Below are 20074 nucleotides of genomic sequence, written 5' to 3' on the forward strand. Positions count from 1 at the left end.
TGTGTGTGTGTATGTGTGTGTGTGTGTGTGTGTGTGTGTGTGTGTGTGTGTGTGTGTGTGTGTGTGTGTGTGTGTGTGTGTGTGTGTGTGTGTGTCCTCTCTTGCATGAGGACACAAGGCGTTTCCTTCCATTTTCCAGCACTTTCTCTCTTGCTTTCCTTGACGTGGAGTCTCGGGGTCAACAGATTGTCTGGCAAATGAATCTGGTCTGGTTACTCTGGAGAGATTTACTTCTCTTTAAACATACACTGGATACAGTACTTACTATGTGTTATCTCTCTCTGTCTCTACTTTTTTCACACACAGGGTCTGACAATAAGGCGTTAGGGGAACATTTTAAAGAGTAGTTTAGAAATATGTGTCTGATGAACTGTGGAATTATTTTGTCTTGTGCTCACTTTAATAAGCTCTATGAAATTAAACTTTCTGAAAACACTAAATATTCAAAACTAAACAACCATCAAAGTTTGAAAAACATCTTTATATTCACTTGGGCATTATTTATAAAGAGTTTAACAAAAACTCTGCTTCATCAGAACTGTGTTGGCATAACTTAATCCGATTTGATTAGACAGTATCCAAACAATCCAGAGCAAAGACAGAACACAAAATACAGAAATCTCTCATGTAAAATAACCAAAATGGTTAGAACTTTCAGTTTAACAGTGTGTTAATGTTAAAATCCCATCTCTCGCAATCTCTGAATCTTTTGCATTCATATGCAGATATCTGTTCTGTAACATCTAGCCTAGTAAGTAGCTGATTGAGAAAATATGTCTTCACAGCCACATTTTATATACATGACTACTCATGACTCACCCCTGACAACAAGGTGGGCAGAGGCGGTGACATTGTCAATGGGGGTCTGTGCAGTGCAGGTGTAGCGTCCGGCATGCTTCAACTGGAGGCTCTTAATCAGTAGCTCGCCGTTTGAACTTCCATTCTGCACAAAAAAACACACAAGAGTAAATTAAGAATCAGGCAAATCATCATACATTGAGAGGCAAAGCTTTCCAACTGTGTCCTTGTCAGAGCAAAATTAAAATGTCGGGGTCCACAAAGTGTTTTCTCAAGACAGCACTCTTTCACTGAAGAAAGGTAAAACCATACCAAAAACCTACTTAAGAAATACATGACTGCATTGAACTCGCTGTTTGAGAGTCAAACTGGCTTTGCTAATACCACATAAACACTATTATATGGTACTGGACCCCGTTTTTACGAGGGAAAAATCCTCCTTGTGTACAAAAATGGGGTATCATCAATCACAATTATAATCGTGTTTGCCTAGTGGGCAGTGACAAATGAGAAATGCAAACCGCTAACTCATGGTTAGAGCTGCACTAAGAGAGAGAGTAGGTCATGTCAACAATAATGGATGTTAGCGGAAATTACAATTAAACTGATATACTGTACAATGCACTATTCCACTCAGGGAAGGAATGTGAAATGGCTTTTGGAATCATATTCATTTAAAGCAAGCTGTACTTTTCCATGTCAGGTGTTCCAATAAAAACACTACAGACATCAACATGACATGAAATATGGTTTAACACATATCCAGGCCAGAGCTGAGAGTAAAAAGTTGGGCTAGCAAGTTCAACTTTTATTTTTTATGTTAATTTGTCTTTATCATATATGCGGTGCACGGTCATGGAAGGCTTGTATCATGTGGACGCGCCAACAGTTTTGTTGTCATTACTTAGAATTCCTCATGGGGGCGACAGAAACTACGCACTTTAGCTTTAATTAACCAAAACGATGTCTCACCAGAATGCGTTCATAATGTTGACTGTCCTTGTGCAGGTCAATGACCCGGCCATCCAGGGACCAAATGAAGGTGATGTCCAGTGAGGGGTCATGGGACGCAGCACACTGCATCCTGGTGTTCTCACCCACTTTAACGTCAGCATTGGACGGTGCCATGGTGATCTTTGTGGACTCTGGGGAGAAACACAAGAGGATAAGAGAATCAGTGATGACGGAAAAGAGATCATTAGCCGCTAAAACGTCATTTAGGTGATAACAGGTAAAAAGACTTTGATGAAAAAGGGAATCTTGAGCAGTCACATAGTAGACAGATTTATAGTAAAGTACAGTATGGTGGTACTATAAAATAGTTAGAATTGTTCACTGTGCACAAATGTCCAGAAGAGGGCAGACAAGAGCTGTACATCCAGCACCACTGGAGATCAACTGTAAAAAGAACTAAAAATGTTTGACAGCTGAGATTGCATGTCTAAAGAAAACTAATCACAAGCAACAACAACTCATATCCATGTTATTATTCACTATTCAATCAAACTATCTCAACAAGTTCATAACTCAAGTCCTCTCCTCATCAAACAGTGTGAGGACTAAGCCCTTGTCTCTTCACATCTGATCTAAAGTAATCCTCTCTCTCCTCTATCCTTGGGGAATGACTGAAAATACACCAGTAGCCTGTATACTGTAAATCTGCTGACAGGGCCATTATTCAAAAGTCAACATTTGGAGGTCAGGACTGTTTGGTGGGACTGAGAGTGACAGGAATGATTGCCAGCGAAGGCCGACATCAGTCAAAGCAACACCAACTGTCCAGGAAGCATTACAAAAAAGAGGTGTTAAAAAGAGAGTTATCAATTAAGCATTGCTCATTAGGTGAAACTTGCCTGTAACCAACAGAGAGCCCGTGCTGTTGGCCTTGCCCCGGTCATTCTCGGCGAAGCAGGTGTACCTGCCTTCATCAGCGCTGGTCACGTTGAGGATCTCCAGGCTCCCATCCTCCCAGATAAACACCCTGAGGAGAAACCAGAATTAATTCTTCACACACTGACGGGAAAGAGCTACGTGATCTAAAATATTCAGCATGATATGAAGGTCAAAAGTCCAGCGTATGTTATTCAACGGTTTTGTGGATGATGAAAAATGATGAAAGTACTCTGAATGTTTGCCCGTTTCCTAATGGGATATAGGGTTGGCAAGTATGTCAACTTGAAACTATTCAGCAAGACGCAACATTAAATTGCACTAAAAGCAATAACAATGATTCATTTTTCTCTGCATTTTTGCATGACAAATAGCCTCGTGCCAGCTGCCCAGTCACTACTCCACACCCTCTCTCACGCATACAGCCACCATAGAGATTATTATGAGGTGTCTGCTGCATAGACATTTTGCCGCTGCACCTTCTCTATATGAGTCCTCACTGTGGTGCATGGGGGTGTGAAGGGTGTGGGAAAGGGTTGGGGGTCTTAGAGCTCACAGATTAGGATTGTTTTGTCAGTCAGGAGCACAAGACAGGGGTTTACACATCCAATCTGTCCACACTAAGGAGCCTAAAAATGAGCTTAATGTCAACCACTGAAGACAGCAGAGCAGTGCACAGCAATCACTGGCAAACAACAACACTAAAGACTTTTCTGGCACTAAGTACATTTAAGAGATCTAGAGCTTATTTAGATCCCCAAAATCACTATACTGTATGCGTCTTCCTACTCTAGAGGGGATGGACTCTCGGGTAGTCAGACATTACGTTCTCAGATACTCGTCCTTGTGTTAGTATGACCCAGATGTGTCTCCCAGTCACAGAAAAAGGTTGATGAATATTTGCATTAAAAACTACAGCACAAAGGAAAAGTGCCATGATAAAACAGCCTCTATGAATGCATCCATATCCATCCATATCATCTATATTATATTTACAGATCAGAAGACAAATAGTGTGCCATCTTATTAAGAGACTGCTCACCTGGTGGAGTTGTAAAGTAGCTCGGTGTCTTTGCTCCAAGAGAAGGTGGGCTTTGGAGCCGCTTTGGGTCGACATTGGATCACCACCCGGCCGTTTTTAGGTGCCAGGACTCTCTTCACTGGGTTGTGTTCAAATGTGGGAGCACAGGCTGAGGAGGGACAGTTTGGATTATTCATCACAAACTTAGTAGAATGTGCATCGACTATATTTATGGCCCTTTTTACAATTATAAAAATGTACTGTCCAAAGTAACATGTTATGCATGCTGCTTTGGATGACCAAAGTCAATTTTTGTAAACATTCTTAATTTATCTTTTTTTTCCCCATCCATGTAAAAGCTGTTTTTCTTTATAAAATCTGACATTACACTCCAGAATTCCTAATGAGCTCCAATTAGTCAGCTTGAAACGTGACCTTTAAATCTCTGATGCAGCCTTTTGTGCTGTAGCCAAAGAGTGACTCACCATAAACACGCAGTTCTGCATTGGCATATATGACTCCGTGGTGATTCTCTGCAATGCACTGGTACATCCCTGAATCGTCAAACGTCAAGCTGCTGAACCTCATCTCTTTCCTATCAGACTGTGGAAAATAACAAGAGTGTGAAGTTAAAATATCATCATTCTACATTTTAACATTTTCATACCATCTAAATTCTATTAATAAGCACATGATTAAAATCAAACTGTTGATTGTTAACATCCACAGAAGTACAGATGACAATTAGTGTATTTGACTGAGACAGGATATCATTAATCCATAATGATGCAATGAAACAGCCTCCTCTACTTGTTCCTCTCTTGGGTATAATTCAGGCTGACGACAGTTGTTTCTATGGCGGGTTACACAACCCATGCTGACACCCACTCAATACCAACAGGTGCTTTCTCCTGACATGATGTGTACCCACAGTGCCAGCTTCCTGTCACTGCTGTGCTACTGTAACAAGTCTGGGGTGCACACTGTACAGGTTCTAAGAGATCTCACGGTGCTGCCAAGGGGCTCTGCATACGCTATAGCTAAATGAAGATTTATGAGATGACATAAAGTGCATATATATGAACACATATTTTAAGACAATAAAGATTTATGAGTTTGAATATTACCGGTTCTCCATTTTTCAGCCAGCGGATGCGTGGTTCTGGTTTGCCACTGGCTATGCAGGACATAGTGTAATCACTACTGAGGTCTTTCTCTGTGCTGCTGATGTGCTCTACCCACTCAGGGAAAGCTGCAAATGAGTTACAGTATTTGAGAAAACTTCAAAGCTGCTAAATATTATATGATATGATACTTGAGGCATTACAGTAGGTCTTAGATCTATAAAAAGAAAAACATGAGAAAATGTACTAGGTACTGATAAGAACAAAGGGCTGGTTAATTTACCCCACACACCAGTGCCCAGCAGAGAATTAATACAGCTGATAAAGACTGTGAAACCTACATTTGATGAATGTGTGTATTCCCTGTCATATGCTTTGGGAGAAGAAGGCTGACGTGACATACAGTACACTGCTTACCTTCTACAGACACACGTGCAGCATGGTAGTCCTTTCCTTTCGAGTTCACTGCCTCACATTGATAGCTGCCTCCGTCTTCAAACTGCACATTGTACAGGTGCAGATGAGCCCCCGCCATCCGCACCTCGTGATTGGGTGGCAGCTGTCCGTCTAACTTCTTCCAGCGGATCTCAGGGACGGGGCTGGGAAGGGCGGAGAGAGAAAAATAATACAGAAGCCTAGCTTCAACTTGTAATGCATCACTGCACTCAAGTCATCACAATGTAACTGAAACATGCTTTATTAATGATTTAGCTTAGAGAATAGGCAGCAAATCTAAGACAGTGTAAACTAGTTACAGTGCATTAAGGGTTAACTAATATGGTGGTTCGACCGATTGATACATCCCTATTAATTAAAATGTTGTATTTTAGTTGTCGATAGTCAATGTGTAATGGGTGTACTGATATTCTGCATCAATTCAATTAACTTATTTTATGCCCAATAATAACAAAGAGCAACCTTTCCTCATTATTTCATTACTGACTGAGCATTTTCATGAAACATTTCAGTTCAAACATTGCACATTACAAACAGAGGTAACCAATGATCTCTCACGCTTACTTTCCCAAAGCGAAGCATTCCAAGGTGATATTCTGCCCCACCAGAGCAGTGGTGTCTGGGAACTTGACTTTGAGGTCAGCAGGGTATTTCCGGATGGGACCTGAGAGGAATAACAAGTGACCAGAATCATGACTCAGGTGCTAAACCAATTTCTAGCTGCTAAGCCTGAAACAAATGGTGGTTTCAAAAATGATATGATGTTCATTTTAACCATTTTCAAAAGCCTCTCCTGTCAATACCTAAGTGGGTCAAATTAAGCAAAAAATACTTCTTTGTAAATGTTGTTTTTTACTCAGATAGGATATGGTGGTGGATACCCAGGATATGGTGTTTACATAAACTACTAAAAAACATAACCAGGATACTGCAAAAAACTGATTATAACTGTGATACTACTGTAACATGTTAACACACTCAATATAACAATGAAGACGATATGTAAATCAGAGGATTAGCATTCATGACTAATGCAATCATTGTGTCCTAGGTACACATACTGTACACAAGGCATTTAAAAAGCCATGACAAAATGCAAAGGTATGCAAACAGAGACACACAAACTAAGAGTTAAATACAGACCACATCATACCCAGATAGCATCTCATAATACACATATGCATGAGAGAGCCCGAACAACTGGCCTGCTCTGCTCTAATCCTGACCTCTTTGGTGGGACACAACATTCTAGTCTGTGTTCTAAGTAACTATAATACCATTCAAAACACGTCCGCCACAGGTGAAGCAGGCCACAAGTTACATGATCATAAAAGTCAATATCAAACAATGAAGAATAACTGATGGATTCTGGGAAGGCCCCTAAGGAAAACATTTAAAAACTTTTGTGTTTGTACTTCTTACATCCAGCCGTGCAAACACACACAGAATTAATTAACTACTATGTGCACTGCTTTAGTTTGTGATCTCTATCTCTGGGGCTGTTCATGTTCCAGTTCATTTTTTCATAGCATGCTGGTTCTGTCTTAAAGCAAGTTCTTGTGTGTCAGTCCACTTCTGAGCTAATTTGTTCCTATAAATCGAATTGAAAGAGTCAAGAACAGTGGCGCGCGTGACCTTATCACATTTAAAATAAGCACTGTTGTGATTAAACATGATGCTTCATTAGGGGCGAGAGAAACAAATCAATATAGTGCTTTGCTTCAGCCAGGGAGTCTCTTTCTATCTTTGAGCTTATTTTTGAAACTCATCTCTTTAAGAAACACTTAAGCTCCTGCTCTTTACTCGCACCTCATTATGCTGGTACAACCTGAATTCTATTTCTTTATTGAACACTTTTTAAGGATTCCTGGCTATTAAAGAGACATGTGTAATCAATCTTTTTGTTGTATTTCACGATTGTATTGTGCTTAAGTGCATTTTATACATCAAAACATGTATTGCATTAATTGCAGAGCATTGCAAATGTTCTTGTGGCCAAAGTATCATACTGTGATCAATGTGGTACAGGATAATTAAACTAACCCAGATTTGGACTTGGTCTTTTATGTGGGTAATTTAAGATCACTGGCTATAAAACTGAAGAAACCAGAAATCTCAAACGGCTTCAATGCAATCATAATTTATCAAAAGTTCAGAAATAAGCAACTGGAAAGACAATGGGGTAGGATAGGAACTGAGGTACTAACGTTCAGCAATAGGTACGAGGGGGATGTAGTTGGAGAAAACGCTCTTGGAAATGGATTGGCTGGACGCAATGCAAGAGTAGTTGCCGCTGTCGGAGGAGTCCACCTTGGAGATGTAGAGGTTACCCGTTATCTGGGAGACAAAACGCCTCTTGTCCAGTGGGATGAAGGTAGGGAATTCATTGAGGATCCATCGGAATGACAGCTCGGCTGCACAGAAAGAGACACAACAAAAAGGCACCCGTCAATCAAGACCCTGGACAAAAAGCTTTGGAAAGAGCCGAGGGGATTGGATATGAAGCTGGCTCAGTTTGAATAATCTGAATACATGCAAAATAAAAATAGCACAATTCTTTGGTGCTGAGGGGGATTTATTATTCAAGCATCTATTGACCTTTTAGATGAAATCTTATAATTCTTTTAGCTGAGAGGCATAATAGAGACATTCTGTGAGCACACTGGCTTCTTGAGTAATTATGACGCTGTGGAGAGAGAATTAACAATGCTCTCAGACTGTTGTGTTTGACCGATTTGCATAAGCATGAATATGGAAAATATGTGTAAAGGTTTTTGGGTTGAATTAATGCTCTAAAAATGCTTACTAAAATAAGACCATATATACAAGTAGAAGAAGACAAAACAAACAACTGTAATGACATATTAGCTTGAACTAAATATGATGATGATGATGATGATGATGATGATGATGATGATGATGATGAAAACATTCTTTCTCTGTTACTTCCATGGGGGAGTAGAAGTAAACCCAGCATGTGGATGACTTCAAACTGAGAAAAAAAACTTAAATACTCATAATGAGACAATTACAGAGTCAGTGATTTTTATACCTTAGAGGACATTAAGAAGGGCAATTCAATCTCAAGCTGACAGGGGACAAAATATCTTTGGTTCATTTCATATAATTGGTTCACGAGTGTCATGAAATGTGGATAAAAAAAGGCTCACAGTAAAGTATGAATAATGACTACTAAAGCAGGCACACTTTCATTAAAATATAAGGGAAATGTACAATCTACAATCCACCTGACTTGCATGGCCATGGACTGCAGCACCAAGGAGGAGAACCACACAATCAAGAACAGCTCATTAAACATCTAAATGCTAAAGAATGATAGAGCTATGACATGTTGTACCTGGATAGTGAGGTGGAGAAGCGCAGAGCAGCACTGCCCCCTGTCCCTCTTTGACGTGCACCGACTCCCTCTCCTCAGATGAGAAAAGATCGAGATCTGAGAGAGGCAGAGACAAAAAATCAACTGTAAAGACAGAATATATTGTCATACATTCATATTTAAGAATCACTTATAGCTAATTCCTATAAGACCTACACTAAATATTTAAGGGTTGTATAAAGTTCAACAACTGCTTTGGAGTTTACAGTAAAAAAGTACATTAGCCACGCTGGCGTCATGAAGTGAGACCATTCACAAATTGCACTTTCCACACCACTTATGATTTGTCCCAGCTGCCCTTGCAATTTCAGTACATTTAATATGCATGAAAGTACAGCTCCAGGTCAGTTCTCTGTTAAATCGGCATGGTACTGTACATTATTGCAGCCTAAAAAGGGGTTCACATGTGGGCTACTTACATCCAAACTGGACTGAGGCCTCTCGGCTGATGACCGTGCCGTACTTGTTGGTAGCCAAACAGAAGTACTGTCCTACATGTTTGGTTTTAATGGGGTTGCTGATGACCAAGTTGCCTCCTACTAAACTGTAGTGGCTTCCTTGTGCATTCAAGTCAATTTCCATGTCCTCCATAATCCACCTGCAAGGAAAACAAATTAGGGTCAATACAGTAGAGTAGAGCATTGTGAAAGCAGTCTGTGTAAAGTATGGGAGTACATAACTACTATTTGATTACTTGTTGACAAATGGATTGTTTCACATGGAGCACTACAAGCAGAGTTCAGGTAAATTGTTTGTGACATGCAGTATTTTAATTATGGTGTGGTTTTGTCCTTTGTGGCAAAAACCTGGCTCCTCACAGCGGGGCAAAATCGGACCAGAGTCCGCATTACAGTTGCTTTTTCTTGCTATAAACACATGCACATATTGGAATTTAGCAATAACAAATGCCATGTTTTGAAAGGCATAACAGACTGTACTGTACATGAACCCTCTCAAACACTTAATACCAGCTGTGGTCAAACTAATTCTTTCCCCTCTGACATCTAATTCTGGCTCTGACAGTAAAACCGATTTGGGGGATGCCAAGCAATATCATTTACATACATTTACATCTAAAGTGAAATGGATCATGCAAAATGGTTTAAATTCTGAGCTGCAAAATGAGGTGGAGACACGATGATAGTGCTGTTTGTGCTGCTGCTGTTGCAGGAACAATATCCTTTTTGTTATTAGGTTTTCCTGCTGTGCCACGTTTTGGAAAATCAAATTATTGTTAGTATGAGAAAAAATCTGCTGCATACAAAATGAGTTGTGCAGGTTGTTTGACAACGACACAATTATGTGGGAACATGTATCACCCAATCATGCACTGCTGGATGGTCACACAGACATAATAAACCTTGGAGGTGCACTGAGGTCAAGATCAACACCTTCGTGGCCTTGCAATTTACAGGCAGATCCTAAAACAGTCTGAATTCAGCCTGAGATATGGTGAGCGATGGGAGGCACACAGATTTCACAGCGGGTAGTAATGAGACTGGGTTTATGGGGAACATATGTTACTTGTATGTGGCAGGTGGATTGGCCCGAGCCCGGCAGCTCATGGTAATTTTTGCCTCGGGTGACTCCTCGGGGTAGATGATATCCACCGGCTGCTCCTCAAACACCGGCCCGTAACCTGTGGCTTCGTCTGCAGACAACAAACAAACAAGACCAGGGTAAATAACAAACTGGGTCAGACTTACAAACAGGAAATATCAAGGTGTTGGAGCTCAACGTCTGTCTGGCAGTTCTAGAGCTGGTCCATCAAAAACGACAGCAGGCTTCAGATGTAAGACAATAAAAAAAACATTGACTAGACTGTGAGTTTGGCCCTGTGAGCACCTGCCCTTCGATAATTCAGCCTAGTTTATGGTTTTCACTCACATCTTTATGACTTAGTACCTGGTTTTAGAAAAAATCCTTGTTGTAGCTGTAACCGATCTTATCCTTGATTTCTCTCAAATTCTTTCTTTTAAGCATGTGATGACAACATCACACTAATTATGACAGATATGTGCTCACTCAGGTACCAAACCACAGTGACACATTCATCTGTTGCCAGTGGATATGATATTTTTATAAGATAATACAAATCCTGGAACTGGGATTGCCATCTTGATTTAGCATAATCCAACCCCCTTTCATACTGCATTTGTCATCCTCAGTGCTGTGAAGCAGTTGCATTGGCAAATCCTGGGAGAAGAGTCACCTTGATGAGAATGCCTTTCTTGGTTCAATCTGCCTTTTACACCATCAACACACACGTACAATTAACCCCAATTACTCATTAGAACAGACAGACATCACAAGCAGAGGCATGAATAAGACATAAACACAATGCCAGGCTATGAATAAGCAATGAGGCGAAATGTTCCCAAACGCTGATTATTCTCTCAGATCAAGAGTGTGTGTAGGTGACTGCAGGAATACAAATGTGAGGCGTGTGTGAATGTGTGTGCTCACATGTGTGTTATTCCCCTGCGTTTCTGAGTTCTAAGGGAGCACAGCTGACACCTCAATGGGGAGAAGCTCATGCTTTCAGACAGTAATATCCTCCTTCTTTTTGAGCCTCAGAACCAGGCCTGCATTGGCGCTTAGGATTCACTCCCTCAGTGAGCAACCCTGAACAAAAGATGCATTTTAACTACTTCCACGATGTTATTTACTCCCACAAAAACAGGAAGATATGATTGTGCAGAATAATAAGAAAATCAAGCAATAAGCATATACTTTCCGGCTGTCGAACATGTGTGAGAGCTTGACATCAAAGTACAGTAATCTCCAATACTGTGTAGTTAAACATCAGTACACTAGATGCATATTTATCTGCCTTTGCTGTAAGAAAGCAAAGGTAATTAAACATAGTATAATCCTAACCAGTATCAAGACTTGTAACCACACTAGCAAGTTAGCTGAAGCCTTCTCGCAGCAGGATGGCCAACAAGGACGCAGCAATTAAGACGTTACAAGACAGGATCCATTCCCACTCACACACTCTTAGCACTCAACTGTGTGTGAGTCCTTGACACTGATGCAAATCCCAAGGATTCTAAATTACTGCTGGTTGGGAGAGAATTAAACATACTATTAATTGGGCATTGTGGGGCCGATGGAATGCAAATTACATGGGACACTAGAGAGAGCAAAAAAGAGGGGAAAAAAACAGAGGAATTGAAAGAAACACAGAAGAGTAAAGGGAATATAGTGACCCTATTCAACTGCTGCACTTAGATTGCTCTGCATGATTCTCAGATAAATGCTTTGCATGTAAATATGAAATATAAATGTGGGATGGGCTGGAGGAGGGGAGCCACTGACGCTCTGGTGCAGTGCTGAAATAGCAGTTGGAGTGAAACTTGGAGAGATGAGCACTGGTGCCATTTCTATTTCCCTGTAATGTGGGTTGCGACAGATGGTGAAGGGGAGTGTTGAAGCAGGCCACATAAGGCCTACTGCCTGGAGACACACACAGGCCTCTTCCATTCTCTCTGCCTGGTTTCACCATTACTGTCTCTATCTCTCTGGCACTGTGTCCTCCCGTCATCTCTCTAACCCATATCATACGGTCACGCTCTGCTCCTCTTTCTTTACCTTTCCTGGATTTCATTCTATAATTACTTTGTTTCCAAAATATCTCTTAGCTCCCTGGTTAGCTATGCTAACTACATGGATCCAGGGATGGCAATGTCAGTTGGTCAGTCCACCACCTCTAGGCAAGACTGAAATATTTCACAACTATTGGATGGATCGTCATGACATTTTGTATAGACATTCATGGTCCGCCACATGCTGGATTCTACTGACTTTGGGGATCCTCCTGTGCCACCATTAGGTTGACGTTTTTGTTTTTGAGTGAAATGTCTCAAAAACTACTTAATATATTTCATTGAAATTTGAAAAAACTACCATAAGATAAACCCTAATGACTTTGGTGACTTTGGTTTTACATTTGTGGTTTTGAGTAAAACTACGGTTGAATGGATTGTCATGAGAATTGTAGTAATAGTAGACAGACATTCATGTCCCCCTTAGGGTGAACAATAATAACTTTGGTGAACATTCCATCTAGCACTATCATAAGGTGAAATTTTCATTTTGCGCTTTCAACAACAAATAGCTGCAAAACTAAAACGAACACATCAGCCTTAAACATACTTTGTGTTTAGAGCTAATTAGCAAATGTTAGCATGGTAACAGGAAAAAGAAAGATAGTGAAATTGTGAACATTACACCTGTTACTAATCTGCATGTTAGCATTGTAATTGTGACCTCAAAGCACCACTGTGCATGCATACATTTGTTAAATTACTTTCTTTTTTTCCTTTTCTCAAATTTTCCAGCCTAGGGGCTACATACACTTCCCATTTTGCAAAATAAATATTTTGCATGTGTTGTGTTTCACATTTAAATAGTCACATAACTACCCACAAATCCCAGAAGAACATAATCCTCTGATGCATTTAACTTTGCTCACAGCTGTGTATTTCGGCTACATCTGCAGCATGGTTTGTTTGCATGACCAAGAGTGTCCAAGTGGGACAGATAACAAATTGTTTCCTGGAGGCAACAAAAGCACAGTGTAGCAATAATTACCCACAAGCCCTTGAGCCACATAATGAGGCACGGTGGCACACCAAATTGTCCCTGGGGCAGTATTCTATTTTTTTAATTTCATATGTTCAGCTTCACTGTCAGCCCAACTATTTGACAGAGGGGTGGACATAATAATAGTGCCAGTGTCAGTCAGTGTGTGCTCAGTGTGGTGCCAGCTGTGCAATCACAACTGCTGTCAAAACAAATTATTCTCCAAAATGACGACTGCAACAGAGCAGAGTGATTCAAACAGGACATATGAGAGGGTGATTTTTAACCCAGATGTTTTCACAGGCCATAACACACATGAATCTAAAACAATCTAGTCTATTATATTATAATCTATTGTAATAAACGATGACTGAGGTTTTGAAAGTGCATCACCAGGATAACTGTATTTAAATGTCCACAAAAACTTCTCAGACAATTTATGCAGCATCCACTTCTCAGCTGTCCATCATACCTTCAGCATATTCAGTCAGTCATATTTTTAATAGAGATGCAGCTAAGGATTTTTTTCATTATCGATAGATCTGCTATCTTTTTGATTTATCGTTTTTGTCATGATCTGGGTTTTGTTTAGTTACCTTATTTTCTAGGTTCTTCTCATGTGTCATGTCTTGTTTTATTTCCTGCCTTGTTTTACCGCCTTTCTGATTGTCTGCCCCACCCTGATATGTAGTTAGCCCTCATGTCACCTGTCCCTCGTTGCCACCCTCCTTTTCTTGTGTTGTCTTCTTTCGGTGTCTGATTGTTTGCGTTTGTTTCTGGCTCTCAGTGTATCTGCTGGTGTTAAGTGTTTCTAGCCTTATATTTATTAATTAAAGCTTGTTTTTTCTTCTGCCAACCTGCCTGACCAGTCTCCTGCTTTTGAACTCTCAAACCATGACACAAAGTGTCAAAAAATGCCTTTAAAAATGTTCTACAGCCCAAGGTGATGTCTTCAAATGTTTTGCTTTGTCTGACCAACAGTCCAAAACCCATTCAGACTATCATGTACGACCAAGAGAAGCATCAAATCCTCACATTTGAAAATCTGCAACCAGCACTATAAAACTATGTAACTAACTCATCAACTCATTTTTTTACTTAAAAAGTAACTAAAACATAATAGTTGCAGAATAATTTTCTGTTGATTGACTAACAACTCTAATTTTCACAGAAGTATTGGAAACTTTGATTACACTGTGCAGCAGGCAGTCTAACCAGGCAAGCAGCTCAAAGCTCAACATGTATTAGGATTGAGATGGAAGTGGTGTATACAGCCATATATCTTGGCGAAATATGAGTAAAAAGTACCATACTGACAATATGGTTGGACAGCTGAGAAGTGATATGAGAACAATTGATTACTTTTTCATGCCATGAAAACTACAAACTTTTTTAAAGCCATCCCTCAGTCTGCAGGGGGCGCTTGTCACTTGAACCGCGATACTGTAAGCATGTTCATTTTTAAGAAAAAAGATTCTGCAGTTTCTCCCAGCTGAAAGGCCACCAACACAATGTTCTGACCTTCAAGGAATATGGCATCGGCTCTGCCTTCTCCTATGGCTATTTACTTCTTTGTACAAGTTTGAGAAAGCGTTCAATATTATAAAGCCTAAGCAGCATTTTCATACATTTATTATTGCTGAGTGACCTTAAATATTGTAGTCTAGTCTAGTAGTCCATATTGTACTGACTTGTGCAGCATCAAAAGCATTCAGCCGAGTCCTAGCTGCATCATGCAGTGTTATTTCTGCAGACAAGTGGAGATAATGTCCAGGAGGGGACACTCAGGCACACAGACTGTAAAAGTCATCTACGGTCGATGCTTCATGGAGAAGAAAAGAAAGCAAATGGATAAAAAACTAAACAAAAGAAAGACCACCAGAAAAAAATGATTCCTCTCCTCACTGAATCATCCACTATTCAACATGCATGCAGCAACACAACATGTTCCCAAGCAACGAATCAGCAAGCCTTCCTTTTTTGCCAATTTACCCCTTGCTGATAGTCTGCCTCCACTTTATTATTCTCCCAGAGAATAACACACATGGACCAAATCTTGTGCAAATACAGAAGTAAACTGACAGTATAGTAAATGACAACCTGCTCTACATAGTAGGAACTCTCAATTGATTATTTATCAATAGAGATCTACAGTATTTTTGGAAATGTGCCACAGCTTTCTGGTGGAAGTTTTTCACCATAGACTGCATTTTTTTTGAAAATAACACTTCTACTCAGAGGGTTTGATATTCCTTTTGCCAACGCGCTTGACCTAAAGAATTACAACATTTAGAGAAATACATTTATTTATGTTATGCAGGGTGTTAGATAAAAAGATCGATATGGGCTATTTCTGGACTATTTCTTGGCCGGGCACAGTGACATCCCGGAGTCTCTGCTGGTTGCCTGGCAACCTCACAGCGGCTGTGCCCCACCAAGAAATGGTCTGGCACATATCCCACTTCATACAATTTGGTTTTGTACACAATAAACAAACGAGATATACATAGCATGTTAATTTGTGTGTTCTAAGTGCCGGTTTTACTGATTTTGTTAGCTTTGGACAAGGCCAGGCTAGCGATATCCCTGTTTCCAGTCTTCATGCTGAGCTATAATTGTCTGCTGGCTGTAGTTTCATATTTAGCATACATGACACGTAAATCAGCAGACATGAAAGTAGTATCTATCTTCTCATCTAACTCTTGGCAAGAAAGTGAATAAGCGAAGTTCCCAAAATGTTGAACTATTCCTTTAAACAGTTCTCTTGTATGTTTGTCCCCTAATATTTAAAGGAATACTACTCTGCATATCAATTACTCACATAGTGTTGCCTTGAATCTGTGAAGAAAAAAGAAAACAATGTTTTCTTCACGAATTCAACACTTGGTGAGTAATTTATATTTTCTTCCCGTGTTTTCCCGCCCTTGTGATTGCTCTAATGTGTTTCACTTGTTTCCCTCTCCTTGTGTCAGCTGTCCCTCGTTTACTCATTACTCATTACGTTTATTTAGTCCCTGTGTTTTCAGTGTCTGTTGTTGGTGGGTTGTCATTTGTCTTTTGTCGTCGTCGTCGCCGCCGTCGTCGTCCCTTGTGGTTCTCTCCTTGTGTCTCCGTGTTCCTGGATTTCTCTGTTTTTGTGCTCCTGGGTTTTGTTTTTTGTTTTGCCCTGCTTATACTTTTGTAAGTCTCTTTGAGTTTTCATTAAAGTATTATTATTTCTTACTGCTGCACTCTCCTCGCCTTCCTGCATTTGGGTCCAAGCCTGCAACCCTGACACATGTGGTATGCTTTCCACTAAATTAAAATGTGAACAAAACAAGAAATTGTGCAACAAGAATAAAATGGAATTCAAACTTCATGCCAATAACCGCAACAACAACTCTAAGGCCACAGCCTCACCAACCTGCCAGTAAACAACTGCAGCTTGTTTGTCTGTTTGAAGACTATAAATAATACAAATAAACACTATTTTTTACATTACACAAATCACATACATTTACATTTAATCGTATTGTCAAGGTTGGAAACAGCAGCTAGGAACCCTCAAGGGTACTTTGACAGAACACAACCCTGTCAACCCTGTGACCTTTTTGGTTATTAAACATCAACTGTAACCTTGTGTTAAGCCTTGAACTTGAAACCGTATCACCAGTGGTATAACATTTGATAGCAGAAATAGATTACAGTACAATTATGTCCTGAATCTCAAAATTACATTTCTAATATACCCTCTCACATCAAATGCCATAAGGGGTGAAGTTTCTTGGCTAGCCTGATGGTGCTGGCAAGCTCACTATACAAACATTTTTTTTACTGTGTGTGTGTGTGTGTGTGTGTGTGTGTGTGCGCGTGTGTGTGTGTGGCTGAATTTCTCAAGGTACAACACTGGCCAAAAGGAATAAGCATCTATTTTCATCATTATCATTAATATTTTCCATTTTTTTATGGCATTGGAATTAGTAACTATTATTATTTGGTACTATAAGTCTTACCTTCATAAAAGTCAGGTACTTCGCCATGCATTGATGCATCTGTAACAGATAACAAAGGAAATCATGGTAACATATTTAACCATGACGCTGCAAATATACGACTGCTGATATTTATATTTGAATTACTTCCTGTGTTCTTAAACTGCAGGCATATTTCTCTCACTTCTCACAGGATACAATAAGAAAAAGGATCAAAGCAAATCATGCACCATCATAAGAGTTTCTTTAGTGAGGTACAGGTCTTTGATAGAATCCCTTTTTTTGCTACTAAGAATGTGATGAATTGCTGGAAACCCTGCTTTGGATGGAAATACTACCTTTGGCAGAGGGCCATCTCATTGGAATCCACTACATCCTGCCCTTTACACTAACATACAAAGCACACAACTTTTGTGGTTGGCTTTGAGTGAATGTGTGTTTAATTACTCAATAATGCTGCATTCCAATGGTCACCCATGTACATATACAGAAGGGAGAAAACTATCATACCAACCTGATGATTAAGAAATAATCCTGACAGTTAAATTCTGTTGTATTCTTATACTGTATGTTATGGTATAAGCCGTACTATCGGCCAGCTGAGCCATACACACTATATATTTTAGTTGGATAGTGTGTGCTTGACTTTTGTTCTGCTGTCAAAGCATTAATGTCACATTAAACATCAAACTGTATTCTTGTTGGGGCTAAACAAAAATGTCAAGTTGATGTTCTCTTAACAACAACTGAATCTGATGGTTGGCTGCTGTCTGTTTAGATAGAACAGCCATACAGTTTAACCCTGTGTGGGTAAACTCTATATACTGAGTCTATGTGTGCCATGCAACCATGTACAGTATGTATGGTATCTAAAAGTGGTGTTTTTGAGTGCTTATCTACCCATTCCTTTTCTGTGAGCACATTTTCAACAGGGTATTCTAAGCTGTAGCTGTAGTGCTGGCAAACCTTTGGTTAACTCAGCTACAATAATACATAGTACCTTACCATGTTGGAAAAAATGAGAAAAAGAAAATCTCCTCAAAGTCTGTTTAAGAAAGATGTGGTGGGAAGCCAGAAGATTCTAAATCCAAGCTCCCTATTTTTTGGTTCATATGAAATCCAATCTGAAACCAGTGAGAATAGCCCACGGTATGGGAACACAGAGGAGTTTTTTTTCTTTTTCTTTTTTTTTTAGACAGGTTATTTTCAGGCCTGCTGTTTTCTGACCACCTTGCTTTGTTTCCAACACAGCTGATTGCACAGCAGTGTCACAAAAAAGGGATGAAAGGGCCCTCCAAGGCACACAATTGCCCAGCCAGGCCTATCAGATATGCATAAGTTTTGCCACTTTTTCTACAATTTGTGCTTTTTGTTGGTAATAGCATGCATATTATATCTTAAGAGTATATATCTATTGCATTTACACCTGACATTAAAATGCATCTTTCCTGTAGTCAATAAAATCAGATTTCTATTTTCTTCCCTGCCATCTCTGTCAGTGCCATTATGTTTCCTATGTTCTTCAAAGCTGGCAGTTAGCAGCTTGTTAACACTTTTTCTTATTGGCGCCCCATTCATCCTGACAATCCAGTTTTGACGTGTGCTTCTATCAGTGCCTGCCACCTGTGTGATTTTCATGCTTTGTAGTTGGAGCCACTAATCAAAGTGTATGTCTGTTTGTTTAGTTGCTATATGAGTATATGAGCCACCTTGCATCGACAGTTTGTAAACAACAACAAAATAATAATAATAAAAACAGTCAAGCTAAATGAGTCCTGTTGATTTCTGAGTGATGGCTGCCCACCAGCGATGTTAAAGCTTTAGTGCATAATGTTTTGACATAAATGAGCGTCCGTTAGATTCAAGTCATTGCCAAATGAGTTGCTACAAAGCTAATTAAGACTATTAGCTCCACACAAGTGTGTTTTAGGTCTCAGTATTTCTCAGAATGGCTATGTTCAGAAGATTGTGTTGTCCGGTGACTTTCCCTTGCATACTAGCAACTGCTTGGAGGAGGAATGGGGGCGTGTGCACGACAGAAACTACGCACTATAGCTTTAAAAAAAGAAAATTCTCAAAGACCAAAGTGTGATTACTGCTGAACTAATTACAAAATGTCATGTATCACTGAGGCAAAGTAATTTATTATTTTTATTTCAACTATAACTCTGAGCTGAGAAATTGAATTGTGTCATCACTCAATAGCTATATATACAGGCATGCAATTGTCACATTAAAAAGGCTGAGTATGAGTTTTAGAGATGTGACACAGCATCTCAAAACAACATTCTGACAATTAATTTAGCCATTCCCTTTTAGCTGAACGTGCTACTGACCTGCAGGGGAGAGAGAGAGGACCAGGACATGGAGGAGCAGGGTGAGGTGCAGCATGATGTTGAAGTGAGGACCACCTGCAGGGGTTACAGCTAGAAGCTCAGCTGATGGAACATTAGCAGGACTGCCTGGTTTTCCTTTAGGAATTAAAAGAAAACAGAAAAAACGGCAAAAAACATCAGAAACTCTTTACAGAAGAACATCTATTTGTTATTCAGTACTGTGACTTTACAGAAATATGATAAAACCTCCACTGCTTTTCAGGTTTAGGATTACTGTTGCTCACAGCCGGTCTTTGCGATGTTGTTGTAAACATGCGATGAACAACAACATCGCAAAATATAGACCGGCTCTGAGCAAACAAAACAGTGTGGCCTATTAAAACCCAAGTAAAAGGTCAGGAATCTGCATGAAAAAGCCAGAATAACATTCCCAGTTGCAAACCCATAGACCAGTAGTTACAATGGGTATGTGTACGGCTGCAATTTGCATTAAC

General features: G+C 39.8%; 1 protein-coding gene across 3 annotated transcripts in view; it reads right to left on the minus strand.

The window, feature by feature from the left end:
* Positions 1-20074, minus strand: part of LOC114560516 (contactin-1a) — a 63189-nt gene that overhangs the window by 11968 nt on the left and 31147 nt on the right. For all 3 annotated transcript variants that reach the window (XM_028585948.1, XM_028585950.1, XM_028585949.1), the window contains 14 exons: positions 19581-19715; positions 17266-17304; positions 10211-10337; positions 9106-9284; positions 8648-8743; positions 7497-7703; positions 5854-5953; positions 5251-5432; positions 4837-4961; positions 4195-4312; positions 3731-3878; positions 2652-2779; positions 1771-1943; positions 820-943 (listed from right to left, as the gene is read on the minus strand). In XM_028585948.1, coding sequence (XP_028441749.1) covers positions 820-943; positions 1771-1943; positions 2652-2779; positions 3731-3878; positions 4195-4312; positions 4837-4961; positions 5251-5432; positions 5854-5953; positions 7497-7703; positions 8648-8743; positions 9106-9284; positions 10211-10337; positions 17266-17304; positions 19581-19635 — 1801 coding nt within the window. In that variant the 5' untranslated portion in view covers positions 19636-19715. The remainder of the gene's footprint in view (positions 1-819; positions 944-1770; positions 1944-2651; positions 2780-3730; positions 3879-4194; positions 4313-4836; positions 4962-5250; positions 5433-5853; positions 5954-7496; positions 7704-8647; positions 8744-9105; positions 9285-10210; positions 10338-17265; positions 17305-19580; positions 19716-20074) is intronic.

The sequence above is a fragment of the Perca flavescens genome, chromosome 8 (assembly GCF_004354835.1).
Source record: "Perca flavescens isolate YP-PL-M2 chromosome 8, PFLA_1.0, whole genome shotgun sequence".
In the NCBI taxonomy this organism is placed as follows: Eukaryota; Metazoa; Chordata; class Actinopteri; order Perciformes; family Percidae; genus Perca; species Perca flavescens.